Source organism: Nuphar pumila, chromosome 6 (assembly GCF_984573655.1).
Source record: "Nuphar pumila chromosome 6, dmNupPumi1.hap1.1, whole genome shotgun sequence".
Classification (NCBI taxonomy): Eukaryota; Viridiplantae; Streptophyta; class Magnoliopsida; order Nymphaeales; family Nymphaeaceae; genus Nuphar; species Nuphar pumila.
Genome location: NC_143254.1, coordinates 26,487,513 through 26,503,954, shown reverse-complemented (window position 1 = coordinate 26,503,954; position 16,442 = coordinate 26,487,513). Strand labels below are relative to the sequence as shown.

Here is a 16,442-nt window from a genome sequence, read left to right as displayed (position 1 = left end):
AAAAATGCAAAAAAGCAAGGAAAAAGCAAGTGGGAAGCAATAGGAATAGAGAGAAAGCAAAAGAGAAGTGAGGCAAAAGCAAGAGAGACATTTTGAAAAGCGAGAGGTAAGCACACTTCCGTCGAATGGGAAGCAAGTTTTTCCATGCTTCTCCGCGAAGTGTGGCGCTTCTCTCTTCAAAAGTACGCTTCCCCACCTAAGGATTCTTCCAAACTCAGGGTCTAAAACATGCTAAACTTACATGAACCGAAGGCCAAGCTTGTCTCAGACTATATTTGAGTTGGTGCCCTACAACTCAAGTTCGATATGAAACCACAAGCTGATACAAGGCACTAGATTGTAACGGTTCTCACCAGCATCTTTAGGTTTGGAGCCCGCCACATCAGCATGAGTGATTTTAATTTGTAGTATAATTTCATGCCATGATCCAACCCACAGCTTATTGCATAGATATGTTAAGGTAGATGCACAAAGTCACAAAATAAAGATAAGATTAGAAAAGGGGATGACCTTACCCCCCTTTTTTTTGTTAGGTCCCATTAAGACCCTCTAAAAATAGCTTTCAAGTATTTTTTTACTCAATCTCAACTGTTAGATGTGTTTATCATTGCCTATTGACCAAGAAACAAGCTTTATGTGTTTATCATTGCTTATTGAACAAGAAACAAGCTTTCTTTTAAATTGATTTGATGTAAAAATGCAAGTATTTTATCATCAAATTTTAGTATAATATCAACTATTGGTTTTTTTACATCTTTAAATTACAAATGTGAGCATAAAAAATCTTAATCAAATATATGATTCCTATTGAGTAAACAATAATAAACACATCTAACGGTACAGACTGAGCAAAAGTACTTGAAAATACAATTTTCAGGTCTTAATGGGACCTAAAGACTTATAAAGCCGACCTTATGTAGATGGGAGCTAGGGATAAGGATTCATGATGATGATGATGATCCAACCCATGCCATGTGCTTGTGTGGGCAGAACAAATGAAAATTTCCTGGTATGCATCAGATAAATTACACTGGATTCATTTTTATCAAAGCATTCACTTTCACCGTTTTCAAGTGGGCATCTATAATGTGTGCATGTGTGTGTCCCTTGGATGGTGCCTCGTGTGCCCCTACCATAAACCATCTAATCAAATGATCAGATAGAGAAAAAAGCCTCGCAAATGTGATTGACATGGAATTTTTTAGGAGGGCTCAAAAAGAATGGGATCGACATGGTCTGATAGAAAACATGTTTTTGGATCATATCATTGCAATATGTAAGAAAAAATTTCAATGGTGTCAAAAATCAATGACTCACAATGCACCAAAATTTCATGATTTTAAAAATCATGATTTTATTAAAAAAAACTATGTTCAACACATCCATAAGGTTAGATTGTGAGGTGTTCCTGACCCAGAACACGTGGCACACCAAAACTTGGAGCACACTATCCAACTTCGTGAAAAAACTAATTGCTTGGAGAACTGTTTGGCTAGAGCGGAATGATAGAACATTCAGGGAAAAACTCAAGTGTAGGGGTGTCATTCTGGACTCAATTCAGTGGGAGCTTTGGCAGAGATGCAGATTAAAATGGCCAGACTCGGACACTGGATGGATTGACATCCCGAGTTTTGGAGGAGTATGAGCATGCTTCTGTTTCGGTTTCTCTATTTTTCTGCATTATACTTGACAATCGGGTGACATCTCGTCCCCTACAAATGTAATGTAACGTTATAAGCTGTTTTAATAATACTATTGTTAACTAAAAAAAACAATGACAGATGATGTTCGCCTAAAAAGGATAAATGTTTGCTTATGTTATCAGATCAAACTAAAAAGGATACATGACAATGTACTATGCAACTTAAAACACTTTAAGAGATTAACTTCATCTAAAAGACCTGCACGCATGCAAGCATACATCTACAAAATAGATTTATTACTGAAACAATGTAAAACTAAGGTTGGTTCTCCAGCTATGACTGATCTAAAGAGATTTTAGAAAAAAATCAATTGTCGTAACAGAGTTTATTGGCAAATGGCGAGTGTGTAACTTACACATCTGTTTGCTATGATTGCCAAGAAAAAAGGAAAGAGAATTTACAGACAACAAAGGAGCAATAAGAAATAAAAATGTATCCTACTCTTCTGATTGCAACGTGTTGTGTTGTTTTCTTTTATCTATCTTACTCCATTGCAATGGTGGATGACACCATTGCTGGAACATGTATTCACAAGCTTCGAGCCAACATCACTTAGACCCCAAATTCGTACTGTTCGATCATCACTAGCTGATGCCAAGATACGGGGGTTAGCAGGGTTCCAACTTACACAGTTCACAGCTCCTGAATGCCCAGAAAGCTTCTCCAAGAGTTTCCCTGTACCTCTGTGCCATATATAAACCTGCAATTTTCATGTTGTTTGGGAGCTAAATAAGAAGCATAGATTTAAAAACCAAAGAAAAAGAGAAACAAAAACAGGCATCCATGAAAATATGGTTAGCCCCAGAATTTAAAATTTAAAGAACTTGCGATTTGGGTATAAGCCATAAATCAGCCACCAATCTTGCAACTGCCTTGTGCACATTTCAGAGACTAACCTGGTAGATGCCACCAAGTTACCAACCTTGCAGGTAAAAAGATGGACAGACATAGGATGTGATAGTCAGGGCCTATTTAGTACCTAAATACTTCATCAGACCAAGTATTTGGACACACACACACGCGCGCACACACACACACACGTCTATGTGTCCATGGGTGCAGATGTGCATTTAGTTTCCCATGACTGAAAAGAAAAAGGCTACAGTACAAGAGTTCACATACCAGTGAATCCTCACTACCACTAGCAACGAAGGCTTCCTCAGACCCACCAAAACAAGATCGTATGTCTAGTCGAGTGCGCTTGTGACCTCTATACTTGGCCATGAGCTTTGGCTCCTCCACTATGCTCCACAAGTGAATCTCCTGGTTTGACAAGTTAACAAGTAGATATCTGTCATCTCTTGATATTGAAAATGAAGTGATAGAATTGTCTTCTAAGATCACCCTCTCGGTTCTTGTTTCCTTGTTCTGCAAAACAATGCTCGTCTCCTTACTCATGCTTATGACATTTCCATCTCTTGTGACCACCATGTCAGACATCTTAACAGCCCGCTGCCCTTTCCACCACTCAAGTTCTTTCCCATCTAAGTCCCATATACAGATGCTTCGATCATTGACACCAGCAAACAACTTTTTGCCCTCTGGGAACCATCCACATGAGATAAGGCCGAAGTTGCTTTTCTCATATATTTGCAAGCAACTACCAGACTCAACGTCCCACCGGCGAACAACCTCTTCAATGCCACAAGTTAACAGTTGACGATCGTCAGGGCTCCATGTGACAAAAAAGACTGGTTTCTGATGCCCTGTTAGTGTATGCCTAAATGACACTTCGCCATGCTCATTTACCTGAATCATGCATAATCATAACAATTACCGGGTTATCACCTACCCAAAGCAGGATCCTAAAGATATATAAATGTCGTTACAAAGTTAAATATACAAAGTCAAATCTGTTGATAGCTACAAAGAGATAGCTATCCAGATCATAATGAAAAGCATTTAACATGCTCAAAGCTTAATTTAGCATGAAGCATCAGAGCCAACACAGACAAGGATGATTAAAGTAGGTGAAAGTGCACAAGAAAAACTGACAACCCAATATTAACATCGAAATGATAACTTCAATCCCATGGCCAGCTGCCTGAACTAGTTAGATCAAATCAAGGCAGCCTGCTACATTCAAGAATCTAGAGGAATCGAGGCTATCTGGCCAGACTTTCCTTCCTTGAGCAACCTTTTTTATGTACCATGTCTAACCATACTTCCAAGATGTGATGGCCTAGAATCATGCCATATCCACCCAATTCTTCTAAACATTATCAAACTCTGCAACAGAGTTTTGATTAACCAAAATAAGCATTATGATTGCTGCATGACACAAAAGAACACCATTTGAAAGTCATGAGCAAAGGTTGTCCAATAAATCCTTTTTCATGTTCCCTTTACTGTAGACCTCCAGCACAAGCTTCAACCAAATTAAAAGAACATTAATATAGAACTGTAAAATCTAACAATAGATTAAGAACTGAAAAATGATAGCGACAATAAATTATTACAGCAAGATAGCATGGAAGCGACTTTCTAAAGGAAAAATAGATGGTTACCTCCCATATTATTGCAGTACAATCATGTGATGATGAAGCCAAGTATTTTCCATTATGAGAAAACTGCAAAAACCATACTTCATCATGGTGTGACTGCAGCACCTGAGACATGAGATCACAGATTAAGAGATGATTAAAATTGAAGTTCAAGAAAGATCGCAAAGCAGAGAAGTATCTAAACCATGTATCCTACAAATTCAGACTTTAAAAGACATTCAAACTTTAAAGCCCACAAGGTCGCCAGATTTTGCAGCTGCTACAACTAACAATAAGCATCAAGACACTAATTACTTTGAATAATTAATAATAAGAAATATAACCACTAAAAAAATCAGCTTTTCGCCCTTGTCAGCTCTAGAACTTTTGTAGCCAATGTCAATTTAGCACAATAATGGGTAAAAAAATGAAGAAATAATTAATTAAATGAGTAAGCAAATCAAATGTGCCATTCAGATAAAACATCACTCTTTGATTCACTAAGCAGCATGAAAGAGATTACTGAAATTTCAATTTAGATAACCTCTCCTTTGGTTGACATGTTTATGCTTGTGTTTGAGTGCATTCCTTGCATGGATAGAGTGCATTCCAGACATATCATGTACACACTGACATGGATCATGGATCACCAATCACCAAAAATCCATATTTTTGTCTGGATTGTGTATTAACAACATTCACTTGATATGAAGAACACTAGTCATCTATAGGACAGAGTCAAGGGCGATCAAGTAATGGCCCCAAGAAAACCTAGATACCATGGTAAAATTCATACCAATGACAACCCAAAGCAATTAACAAAAAAAACAAAGAGGTTCTACGAAGTTTACAAGTAGCACCAGTGAATCGGCACAGAATATAAGGCTCTGTTTGGGTGCCTTGAATCAGAGGTGTGTTGTGGTTTCCCCCAGTTCTCCCATGCTCTCTGCTGTTGAAGAGCAATGGTGTTGCCAAAACACTGAATTGTGAATGCAGATAACAGCCCCAACACCACATTTCAACACCATTCACAAGAGGATGTTTTGGCAACTCCATCCTCAACACCACACTTTGGCAAAACCATATTTTGGCAACACATGGCAATGTTTTTTCCATTAAATTGCAAGGCTCCCAAGTCCCAAACATAGCCTAAATTGCATGGTAGTCATTCATGCTGATGGGTTTACCACATCACAGCTCATACAATTTACACAGACCTAAAAATGGCGTGTAGGAAATTGCTTTGACACTGTCATTAATGGTTCCCTCAAGCTAGAAAATTGTTAGAGATACAATGCAAGTCGACACTGGAAAAGAAGCATAAATTCCCGATATCTTGGTCATGGCATTGAGAAATATAGAGCACATGTTACTTTTTAGCAATGTCTTGCAGGAACTATGGAAACTATGTCAGCTGATAATCTCTCTCTCTCTCTCTCTCTCTCTCTCTCTCTATATATATATATATATATATATATATAGGGAGAGAAAGAGAGAAATTGGTTCCTCATAATGGACGATTTTTTCAGTTTTGGTTTATTTGTTCTAATCCGAGCTTAGAGATTTGATCTACATGGTTGTTTAGCAGGAATCCACTTAAGATACTCAAATATGACATGTGAGTAGGTTTTTATAAGGTCTAAAAAACCAATGATGCAAAACTTTTGCCACGTCGCATTGGTTCTCTAAAAGTGTGACTTTTATCAGAAAAGCATGTTCCAACAGCTGATTCCTAGCAAATAAATGATATTGAACTGTTAATGAAGCCAGGAAACAAAATGGATACGAGAAGCGATGTGGGGAGCAGAAGCAGGGAAAAGAATGTTAAAAAGTAGTATGAAGCGGGACACAATTATGAGGCGATTATGCAAGTGCATGAAAAATGAAAAGAAAACACAAAAAACAATATGAATCATGGGCTGAACCAAATAAGAAATGGCCTAAACACAAATATAAAATGATATAAAAGCTACACATAAGCTTGTTACAAAAAAATTAACTTTCTAATATGAAAATTTGTAGAAAATGAGGAGAAAACAAATAGAAAGTAACAAGAATCGAATGGGGGAACGTTAAGGAAGAGCAAAGGAATCGATTTGTGAAACAAAGAAGCGAGCTTCCCACTAAAGGGAATCGAATTTCCCATATTTTGGAAGCAGGTTTCCCAAAGCTTTCCCTCCTTTCAAGGAAGCGAAGAGTTCCCCACTTCCGATGTGAGCTTCCTGATGTAGCAAGAAGCTTCCAGTAACTATGGATAGAATCCAATCCCCATGGAGGAAAGCATAGTTAGCCGGAAGTTTGTGGTAGTGGGAACTCCAGTGGATTCCAAAGTTGTGGAAGATAAGGAGGGGGGATGGATGTTGAAACTCTTGGGAGGAAGGAACCCCATCAATCCAGTGGAGGCAAAAGAAGGAGCAAGGGGGGCTCTGCAGGCCCCTCCATCAAAAAATCAGCACTGTCCACACCATATGCACCGTAAGAGGAACTAATTCTTTTATATGTGTGTGTGTGAACTAGGAAAAGTTTGCCATATTTTTTGCAAATACAACCCTGCAGATGTGTTCGACATGATCCAATTGTTAGGAATTGACTGTTGGATCGTGTCTTTTCGACGAAATAACACGATTTTTGGATGCACATATATTTTACAAAAACTCTTTGTTGTTGATATTCAAGCCTTAAAAAAACTTGCCTATGAATCATAATGGGATGATCCAAGAGCTTGTTCCCACAAAACCAAGCCCGTAGAACACATCTACACAGTAAAATTTAAGAAAAAAGACCATAAAAATCTCAATTCACGCTCTAGTTCACATATTTTCAGTTAGCATATTCTAGTGCCCCATATATATACATGTGTGCATATGTATGTTTAGGGGGAGGAGTTTAGTTAGGGACATAACCAAAATGGCTAGGTCAAAACATCATAAAAAAAAAGGATTGGGTTTATAGGTTGGGTTTGAGTCGTTTGACCCAACCAATGTTGTGAAAAGCATGCCTCAAGGCACAAAAAGCATGCCTCACAGTAAGGTGAGGGCCCTTGAGGCGTGCTGCAAAAGAGCAAACACCCTGAGGCGTGCGCCTCATAGTGTTAAAATATATGTACTTATATATATACCCAATAGGGGTATTTTAGTCTTTTTATGTAGTTGTTTCTAGAAACAACTATTTTTTTGGTAGATTATTTTCCTACTTTTTCCTTCTTTTTTTCCTTTTTTTAATGTGCATTGGGGGTCCCAGCATAGAGTCGTTGGGGGCTCCCAACGACTACATGTGGGAGCCCTCAATGGCTTCTCACTCTCTCTTCGTTGTGTATAAATAGGGGACTTTACCCCTTGTATTTCTCAAGCATTTTTAGGCTCTCTCTAATAAATATTTCATTATTTCTCATGTGTGTGTAGCCTTTTTAGGCTTTTGTATTGTCCCTTGTGGACTTTTTGTTTGTGTGCCTTAGTGCTTGTCCATTATTTGACTTTGTGAATGCTTGTGCATTCTTGGGTTACATTTTTGCATACTTCATTACACATAGGCTACAAGGCATACGCCTCATGGCGAGGCATGCCTCAAGGTGTTTGGGTCAAATGGGAAGGCCCGACGGTTTAGGGCACTCCTCTCATCTCTATTGTCTCTTGCTCTCCCTCTCTTTCTCGTCTTTCATCTCTCTCTCTCTCTCTCTCTCTCTCTCTCTCTGCCAAAAGGAAGAAGAAGAAGCCTAGGAGATAGGTAATATCAATCTCTCTTTTTCTCTTGTTCATTTTATGGGATTATATTGTGAAATAAGGGTAGATCTTTTTCTGTTAGATATTCTTTTTGCATGTTATATACCAGAAAACATTTAAAGTACAATGTATTTGTCTTATGGATTCATCTAAGTTCATTTATATTGAGAGGATATCATGCCTAGGAGCTTCAATTATTTTTACATCACTATTTTAGAGAGTTTTGGATAAATACATTAACTTTTGGTTGTTAATGCTAATATGCATTATATGAAGATGACATGATGTTAAGGAATTTGATTGTCAATGATTTTATTACTTAATTTTTTATTAAATGCTCATATTTTATTTGTAAGATACTTACACGGATCAAGTTGTTGCATTAATGTTACTTTTACATGTTAATCTCATATTTTTCGGTATATATTTGAGATTTTCTATTTCTTATTGGTTGTTGCTTTGTCAATAAAGCATTTCTTTTATTTATTTGTATTTTTAGATATTTTCTAAAGCTTTTTTAAGTTTTTAAAAATATATTTTTGAAGCTTACGATTTACGCCTCGCTTCATATGTTGGTGGAGCGTTTCGCAACGCCTCAACGCTTTTCACAACATTGGACCCAACCCATACCTATGTCAACACAGGTGCAGGATCCAAGGAAACATGCCCATGTTACATAGCCTAGAAGGGAATAACACAAGGGAAGAAGCATTTGGAGAGTGTCAGGAAAGAACGTCAATAAGTCATAATTTAAAAATGTCAGAGTATATGGTTTAGGTAACGCAACGTTGCCAGACTAGGAAGTGAAAGCGGGAAATGATATGGGAAGCGAAAGTGAGAAACAAGACATTTTTAAATTTATAGGATGCGAGAAGCAATGAATCAATTTAAAAGCGAAACAGTAATAAACAAGGAACCAACATGGGAACTAAATAGGAATCGAACAAGACGCAAATAAAAACTAAAATAAAAATGACTATTCTTATATTTCATGATTTTTTAGTATAAGAATTAATTTTTTGTTGAAATCTAACAATGATAGTTACCAATTTATAAAAGGCTGAAAAGTGAGTGGAAGTGTGAGGAAGCACGTGAAAAGCATGCTAAGAAACGTGAGATAAGCATATAAGAAGCACGTAGGAAAGCATGGACGAAGTGTGTGGGAAGCATAGGAGAAGCATGAAAGAATTGAGATTCCTATGAAGTTTCAGAAGTGAGGAGTATCGCGCTTCCGAAGCAAGTTTCTGGAAAGCGTGCTTCCCACCTATTTAAGAAGCTTCTAGTAACTCTGAGCTGACGTGTGGTTCACACAAGTTGCCAGATATGGGGACTAAGCACTAGTGATACATTCCTTAGTATCGATAAAGTAAGTCACACTACACCTAAAGCACAAAATATAATAAACTGAATTTTTACTCAAAGAAGTCACAAAATTCTTCATACATCCCTACATGACTTATTTAATATCACAACCGTATAGAAAAGGACATTCTTAAAATGGATATAGAAGATAATATTAACACTTTACACAACATTCATCACGCCAATGACATCATTACATTTCAAAAGTGGAAAGCAGCAAAAATGACTTATATATCAGATCTACTAATTTACATTGTGAACAGGAGTCAAGGCATATGGCCTAAAATAGAGATGCGTAGAACTTAAACTTTTCTAATTTCCGCAATCTATACAGTCTTCCTACTTGCTCCACTATTCTAGTAATTAACATAAATGCACATGGTAACACTGTCCTATTGAGAAATACTCATATAATAGAAAAATACACAAACACAAAATGGAATGTACACAAAAAACTAGCAAAGAGTAAGTTGCAAACTTGCAATGACATTAGAATCTTTCTAATAATGTGAAGAAAATACTAACCACCATGCCCTAGTGTGATCTCCATAGCAGTTTTGTAAGTATCGTAGCATATTGTACATAGCATAATGATAACCAAACTAGATATGAATACACCCTCATATTGTGATACAAATGTATTATATTCACATTGAGTGTATCGTACAATACACCCCTTGCATCATATGATAGTAGATATGAAAATACTAACCACTATGCCCTAGTGTGATCTCTATAGCAGTTTTGTAAGTATCGTAGCATATTGTACACAGCATAATGATAACCAAACTAGATATGAATACACCCACATATTGTGATACAAATGTATTATATTCACATTGAGTGTATCATACAATACACCCCTTGCAGCATACGATACAATATGATATAGGGTGTGCATCATGTGTGACAATATCGGCACAACTTAAGTTGTGCTGATTTCAATTTTTTAACATAAAAGGCCCTTTTCTTTTTAAACATGAAGATGGAGAACAAGATGATGATGATGTCTATAACGATTGAAATCATCTACTTTGTTTTTGTCTGAATTTTGAGAAAGATTGGTTATATACAATTTTAAGTATTGAAAAACACTGTGATTTTGTTTTATGCATGAATCTTGTGACATTTTAGCTTAATGCTCGTTGTTTACTGTAACATGCATAGTTGCACAATTTCATAATTTGCATTTTCGTTGCAAGATATGCATGTATTCACAACATATTATCTTTAATGCAGTTGTTTGATATGTGATACTAAGGTTACAAATTTTTACAATACAATACATATCTTATTTTGGGCCTACCGGATAAGGGTTCTGGTATGTTTTTCATAACCTTCTTCTACAGTCCCATGGCAAAAATTTCATTCCACTAAATAATGAAAAAATTGGAAGCTTAATGTAGTTGGGAACTTGGGATAAGAATTCTTTTTCTGAGTCTAAGAACAATTTTTTTAAGAATCATATGGGCAATGAGGAGTCACCAAAACATCAAGAACAAAAACGAATAAAGGAGAAAGTTCAGTTCCAGATGAGCCAATCCAAGACAGATCAGTATGTGACCATTTGCTCAAGGCACAAAAACATATCTCAGCCTGAATGTGTCTATATAGAATGAAAGCCCTACTAACCTTATTTTTAGGGATTTTTAAAACTTAAATAATGGAAGCTAAGTTTTTACTCTTATGATTCAATTAACATATAAGTCACAAGTCAACCTATGTTTCTAGGACACTGACACAGGTGTCAATGTCAGACACAATGGATTTTGAAAAACTAGATATGCGGATACAACCTTATTTTTCCATTATCTTTATCGACTATCTTGACTCTTGTCAATTGAGAGAGAGAGAGAGAGCCTTTCTGTACAGCAAAGGGGTTTATCAACTCATTTTCACAAAGTTGGGACCCAATAAAATCTATGAGAGTAAGAGGAAATTTTGTTACTAATCATATGGTGAAATAGAGTCATCAAAACATGGCAAAGGCAGAACAACATGGCTTTTCACTTAGCTAGACTGCAACGAGCCTCACTTAATTGAACCGGTTCCCAATCTCCATAATTCAGATGAAATGAGTTCCCATATCATGGCAAAGGCAGAACAACAGGGTACAAGATCCACTGGTACCAATGAGTATTAACTGTGCTGTTCATCTTCAGCACCTATGAGTAATTTGTTGTTGAGTTTGTTCTTTTTATGCTTGTTTGTTTGTTTAGACAACAGTAAACAGGTAAGATGTTAGCTTGGAAATAAATGCGTTTTTCATCATTTAAGCAACCCTTTGCTTGTTTTGTTACTTTGACAACAATGAAGGTAAAGATGTTACCAGAAAATAGTTTGTTCCATCAAATAAGTGAATTTCAACTATTATAGCAACCTTTTTTACCTTATTTTTCCCAGTGTTTTTGGACTTACCCCTAGAAAAAAGGTTGATGTGATGTTCAAAGAACAAAGCTTCCACAGAATATATTTTTTTTTGCAAGGGCAAGAATCCAGGAGTGCAAGATCCAAGCCTAGAAATAAAATACTTCGGGCATCCAAATCCAAGCAATGCTTTTAAATACACAGAGATCATTTTAACAAATCCAAGATACAGATGTAGCTCATTCTTTAGAGAATTGAATTTTTAAGGCAAATGACAACTTGATTCCACAAGTACATCAATACTTGGACCAATTCAATTTGTTGGTCAATTCTGACCGAGTTTACTAACACTTTTCTCTACTTATTTTTCTTTTTTTCTGAAATACAAGATAAAATGGATAAGATCAGACTGAGATACAATAACCTAACACATCCATTGGGGCGATTGAAGTTGCCCAATTCAAATAATGAACAACAACGAGTCAATTAAGGTTCTAGGAATTTGTTCATGCTCTTTGATCCATTTAGACCATGAAACTGAAGTGAAATATCGAGTTTTTGACTCTTGAATGTATCTGAAGCTCAAAAAACATAAAAAAATGTAAAAACCAAAAAAAAGTTCAGGATTTCCAAAAAGACACAATAAACACGTCACTGGGAGTTTCAAAGAAATAAAGTTTGTGGATCTTCTATGAAGATTTAAATCCTTCCTCAAGTCTCACTAAATGAATATGTGAATACCATAAACTTCAGCAGGAGACAGTGAATCATAGAATTCTTTTCATGTGCACTCTTCTCTAACACGGATGTGAATGAGTACAAATCAAAAGCTTCCATATATTCATCCTTCTAGAGGGTACCAATGTAAAAAAGTTCCAGTCCATGTCACACATAGCCAGGGTTGTGGCCATTTTCAAGGCTGAAGTGTCTGTGAAATAACTTTCAATACAATAACAGGCAACATATAGAAATTCAGTACCTATAGAACTGTAAAAGCTAAAATCATGAGCAACTGTTTCACTAGCACATGAACATAGTTTTAAACAAAAAAGTAAGAAAGCCAAACGACAAACTATTTAAAGATTTTGGTTATAGACTGAGTTGCATGTGTGTGTGTGAGAGAGAGAGAGAGAGAGAGAGAGAGTAATTCAATTCTCATTTATTTATAAAGGAGCAAAGACCCAAGAACCTTCGGCACCAGTAGAACAACATAAGATGACAAGTGATCTTACAAGCCATCAAAGAGCATAACAGTTAAGTCTATATCAGTCCACTATATCAGTTTTTCTAACAGGAAAGCAATAATGAAGGCACTGTTGATAGCATTACCTATAAAGAACATTTGCCAGAAAAACCCAAAAAAAAAAAAAGGAAAAAACAAAGGAGTGAAAGCACTGATGTGTAACCTGAAGTGTCTTGGTAGGAATCTGATCTCTCCCACACTGATGATCGGTGTACAGAGAAAGTGCACTGTCTAGGGTGTTGTGGAAGATACAAGATTCCCTTTGCACGCTAAGAGCCAGTTCAATCAGATGCTCTAACCTCCTCTCGGGCACCATAACAGAAGGAGGAAGCAACTTTTGCAGTTCCTCAAGAAGCCTCAATCGTGGATTGCCGCCACACAGGGGATCTTGGTCTCTAAGAGCAAGTATCTCACATTGAGAAGGAGAAACAATACAGCCTGCAAGCTCATGCACTCTGCCCTTGTTTATATGCAGAGGTGCAATCTCCAATCTCAATGTCTTTAATGCATCAAGAACTCTTCCCTTTCCAAGAAGTTCAAAAAATTTCTGCTCCAATATCAAAAAGGATGCAGACTTCAATATGTTATTTCCCAATTCCCGAATTTCTCCCAGTGAGGCCACACTCTCATCCCAATTCCCATCAAGAATCTGCCTCCTAAACAAGTTTACCGTGGATGAATGCAGAGGTATTCCTGATTCTTCTTCCAAAAGGGCACCACTTTTCTCATAACCTAAGGAATAAAGAGCCTTTGTTATTATCCTCACGAATTCCACCTTTTTTATAATACCCTTAGAACCGATTGTCTCATCCCCTATAGAAGGTACAGATTTTGCCATTGTGTCTCCAAAAGAGCCACCAGGCTCTATCAGAGACAAATCCTTTGGTATGCTCCTCACTTCTGGGGATGACTTTACACGTTTGAAGGGTGGTTCATCGTCTTCTACACCTCCCATGAAATGCTCAAAAGCCACGGTTTATCCCATAAATGGATCGACCACCAATTAGGCAATGTGAAGCAGAGCCAGGAAGTTTACTTAAAATGCCGCAAACGAACTTCAGGTTAAAGATACACCCTACCAAAAAAACACAAAATACAGCTAGTTTTAAAACTCAAGAAAAACTGTGCAGCAAAACCATGGACACTCAACAGGCATCAAGAATCATGTAGAAAATAGAACAACTCTAACACGACCGCTCTTGGAAGTAAAACATACATTGGTTACTGCATTGCACAAAGAAAACCATGGAATCATCCCAATGCATGGATATGCCTTGGAATAAAAATGCAGTATCAGATTAGAAAAACATAGAATTTATAGAATTAGTTAAAGAAGCATAACCATTTGATCATCAGTCTACCACTAACACGAAAAATATGGAAGATGGATACACTCGACCGGAGTTGCAGAGCAAGTATATGCAAGAACACCAATTAAACAAACAAGAAACGTGAACCAACTCGACCATCTGGGACATGCAAGGGATAATAGATAACCAGAAATTGATACCAGAAACTATGAAAAGAAATTGACAATCATCAAAAAGAAAGCAAAGCAACCTATAAATATCAGACAGATGAAATTATCAGAATACTATATTGGGATTCTTGACAAACATAAGGAGAAATAAAGGGACTAAATAGCAAAAAAAAGAAAAAAATCAAAACCGGAATCTTGCAAACAGTAAACTTTCAATAAGAAAAAAACATGGAGATCGATGATAAGAAGCCAAACGGTTTATTTTTACAGAATATAAAATTGGTTAACAGGAACGATAGAAAAAAAGGAAGATTCAACAGTAGATTCACCAGAAAGAATGAAAAAGCCAGCACCCAAATAGAAGTATAACAAAAGACAGGAAGAACCAACAAAAGGAAAGACAGGAAGAAGGGTGATCGGCGGCAGATTCTTACCCTTCGAGCATCCGATTAGATTGCATAGATCTAAGAACATCAAAGAATTTCGATAACCCACCAAGGAAAAACCAATAAAAAACAAGAAGAAAATGAATTGGAACTCCCCAAAACTGCGACCCACTTTGGATTTGATAGGAAAGGGGATTGAGTCTTTATGGCGAAAGAGGAAAGATCCAGGCGTGATTGGAAAAGCGGCGAAGAGATAATGCAAGAGGGTCGCAAAAGGCCAAAAACCCTCAGCTCCCCTTCATCCCCTCTTGGATAATAATGGTATTATCACCTCGCACCCCTCTCTCTCTCTCTCTCTCTCTCTCTCTCTCTCTCAATGTTCGTTCTTGCGTTGGGAAGTAAGAAAAAGGAAGAAGACGCACACCCACAATCAACCTCTCTCTCTCTCTCTCTCTCTCTTTTCTTTCCCTCTCTTGCCCACGTCTTTTTTTATGCCCCCATGTGTAAACAATGCTGCCTGCGGTGAAAAATCAGCCTGTCTGCAGCTAAGGCCCTAAGCCAAAAACAAATATAAATCATTAAAAAAATTACATCAGAATTCCTTAAAAAAAAATACATCAAAACAAAAAGAATAAAAAGTAGCTTAGATTGTGTGTGCGCCAAGCTATGCTTAGCGTGGAGGGAACCATGTCAAAAAGAAAAACGAGTTTTGCAGACTCGGCTCTTGTTTGTTGGTGCAAGCCGGTCAAAATGTGTGTACATTGAACAGATGTGCATAAACTTTTTAGACATTTGGGATATGAAACCTTATTTCTTTGCTTATATAACGTGAATGATATTAATCGCATAGCATTTTTGGTGATATTTTTTTAAAGATATATTATAATATTGTGCATAGGTTACAGTTACATGAATATGTACCAACGGGGATCCGCGTGGTTGGTAGGAGCTGTCAGTGCACGTCTCTTTATGGTGGGACGTTGCAGGTTTAAACCTCAGTGGTACGTTGAAGAAGTGGTGGGTCTGCCTAACCTAGCTTGCCTTTGATAAAAAAAAACTAGTTACGTGACTAGTGTGCACATTGACAAATATGGATTTGTTTATGTAAACTAACGCATGCTTACATGAACTCGCACTAGCAAACTACAATGTTGTATACCTGTTTGAGAGAAATGGGTAGTGCCGGAAGTTTTTTGTGCCTACTGTGTGTCTACTATCAGTAGATAGAGGTTTTGAAGTTGTTTTTCAAAAATCTGACCCTGTAGATGTGTATTGCATGATCGATTTGCTAAGAAATCACACTTGGATCATGTTTTTTTGAGAAAAAATGTGATTTTTTTTAAATAGTAGACGGTCCATTTTTAATCTTATAAAAACTTAACCTGGTGTTGGAATCTGACGATCCAAAAGTCGATTTCCATAAAATCAAGCATTTTAATCACATCCGTATGGTCAGATTTTAGAAAAAACAGAAATAATCTTTTCAAAGCTCAATTGGCAAGTGGTAGGCACAAAAAACTTCAGGCACCTACCCGTTACTCCCTAGTTTGATAGGCACCATGAAATGTCATGATCATTTTTGGTGAATGCACTTGCATGTTTTTTTTTTCATTGGCGATGCACTTGCATCATTAAGGGTCAGTTATCATTGTTGTTGGTGGCTGGTGCACGTAGCTGCTTAACTCACAAATGCATGTGT

The 16,442-nt window shown here is 37.0% G+C and overlaps 1 protein-coding gene across 1 annotated transcript; it reads right to left on the bottom strand.

The window, feature by feature from the left end:
* Positions 1–1,977: 1,977 nt before the first annotated feature.
* Positions 1,978–15,260, bottom strand: LOC149834442 (WD repeat-containing protein 26 homolog). Its single transcript, XM_090011402.1, has 5 exons — positions 14,792–15,260; positions 13,041–13,952; positions 4,211–4,312; positions 2,826–3,452; positions 1,978–2,403 (listed from the first exon to the last, which is right to left on the bottom strand). Exons 2-5 carry the CDS (start codon positions 13,830–13,832, stop codon positions 2,182–2,184), a joined length of 1,743 nt encoding a protein of 580 aa, XP_089867528.1. The 5' UTR covers positions 13,833–13,952; positions 14,792–15,260; the 3' UTR covers positions 1,978–2,181.
* Positions 15,261–16,442: the final 1,182 nt, after the last annotated feature.

Bases quoted from the DNA above. Each gene is read 5' to 3' on its own strand.
- LOC149834442 (XM_090011402.1), bottom strand. From the start codon at position 13,832: ATGGGAGGTGTAGAAGACGATGAACCACCCTTCAAACGTGTAAAGTCA. The intron at 4,313-13,040 runs GTTACACATCAG...CTCATGTCTCAG, and splicing joins TTCCTACCAAGACACTTCAG to GTGCTGCAGTCACACCATGA. The intron at 3,453-4,210 runs GTAACCATCTAT...TGCATGATTCAG, and splicing joins GTACTGCAATAATATGGGAG to GTAAATGAGCATGGCGAAGT.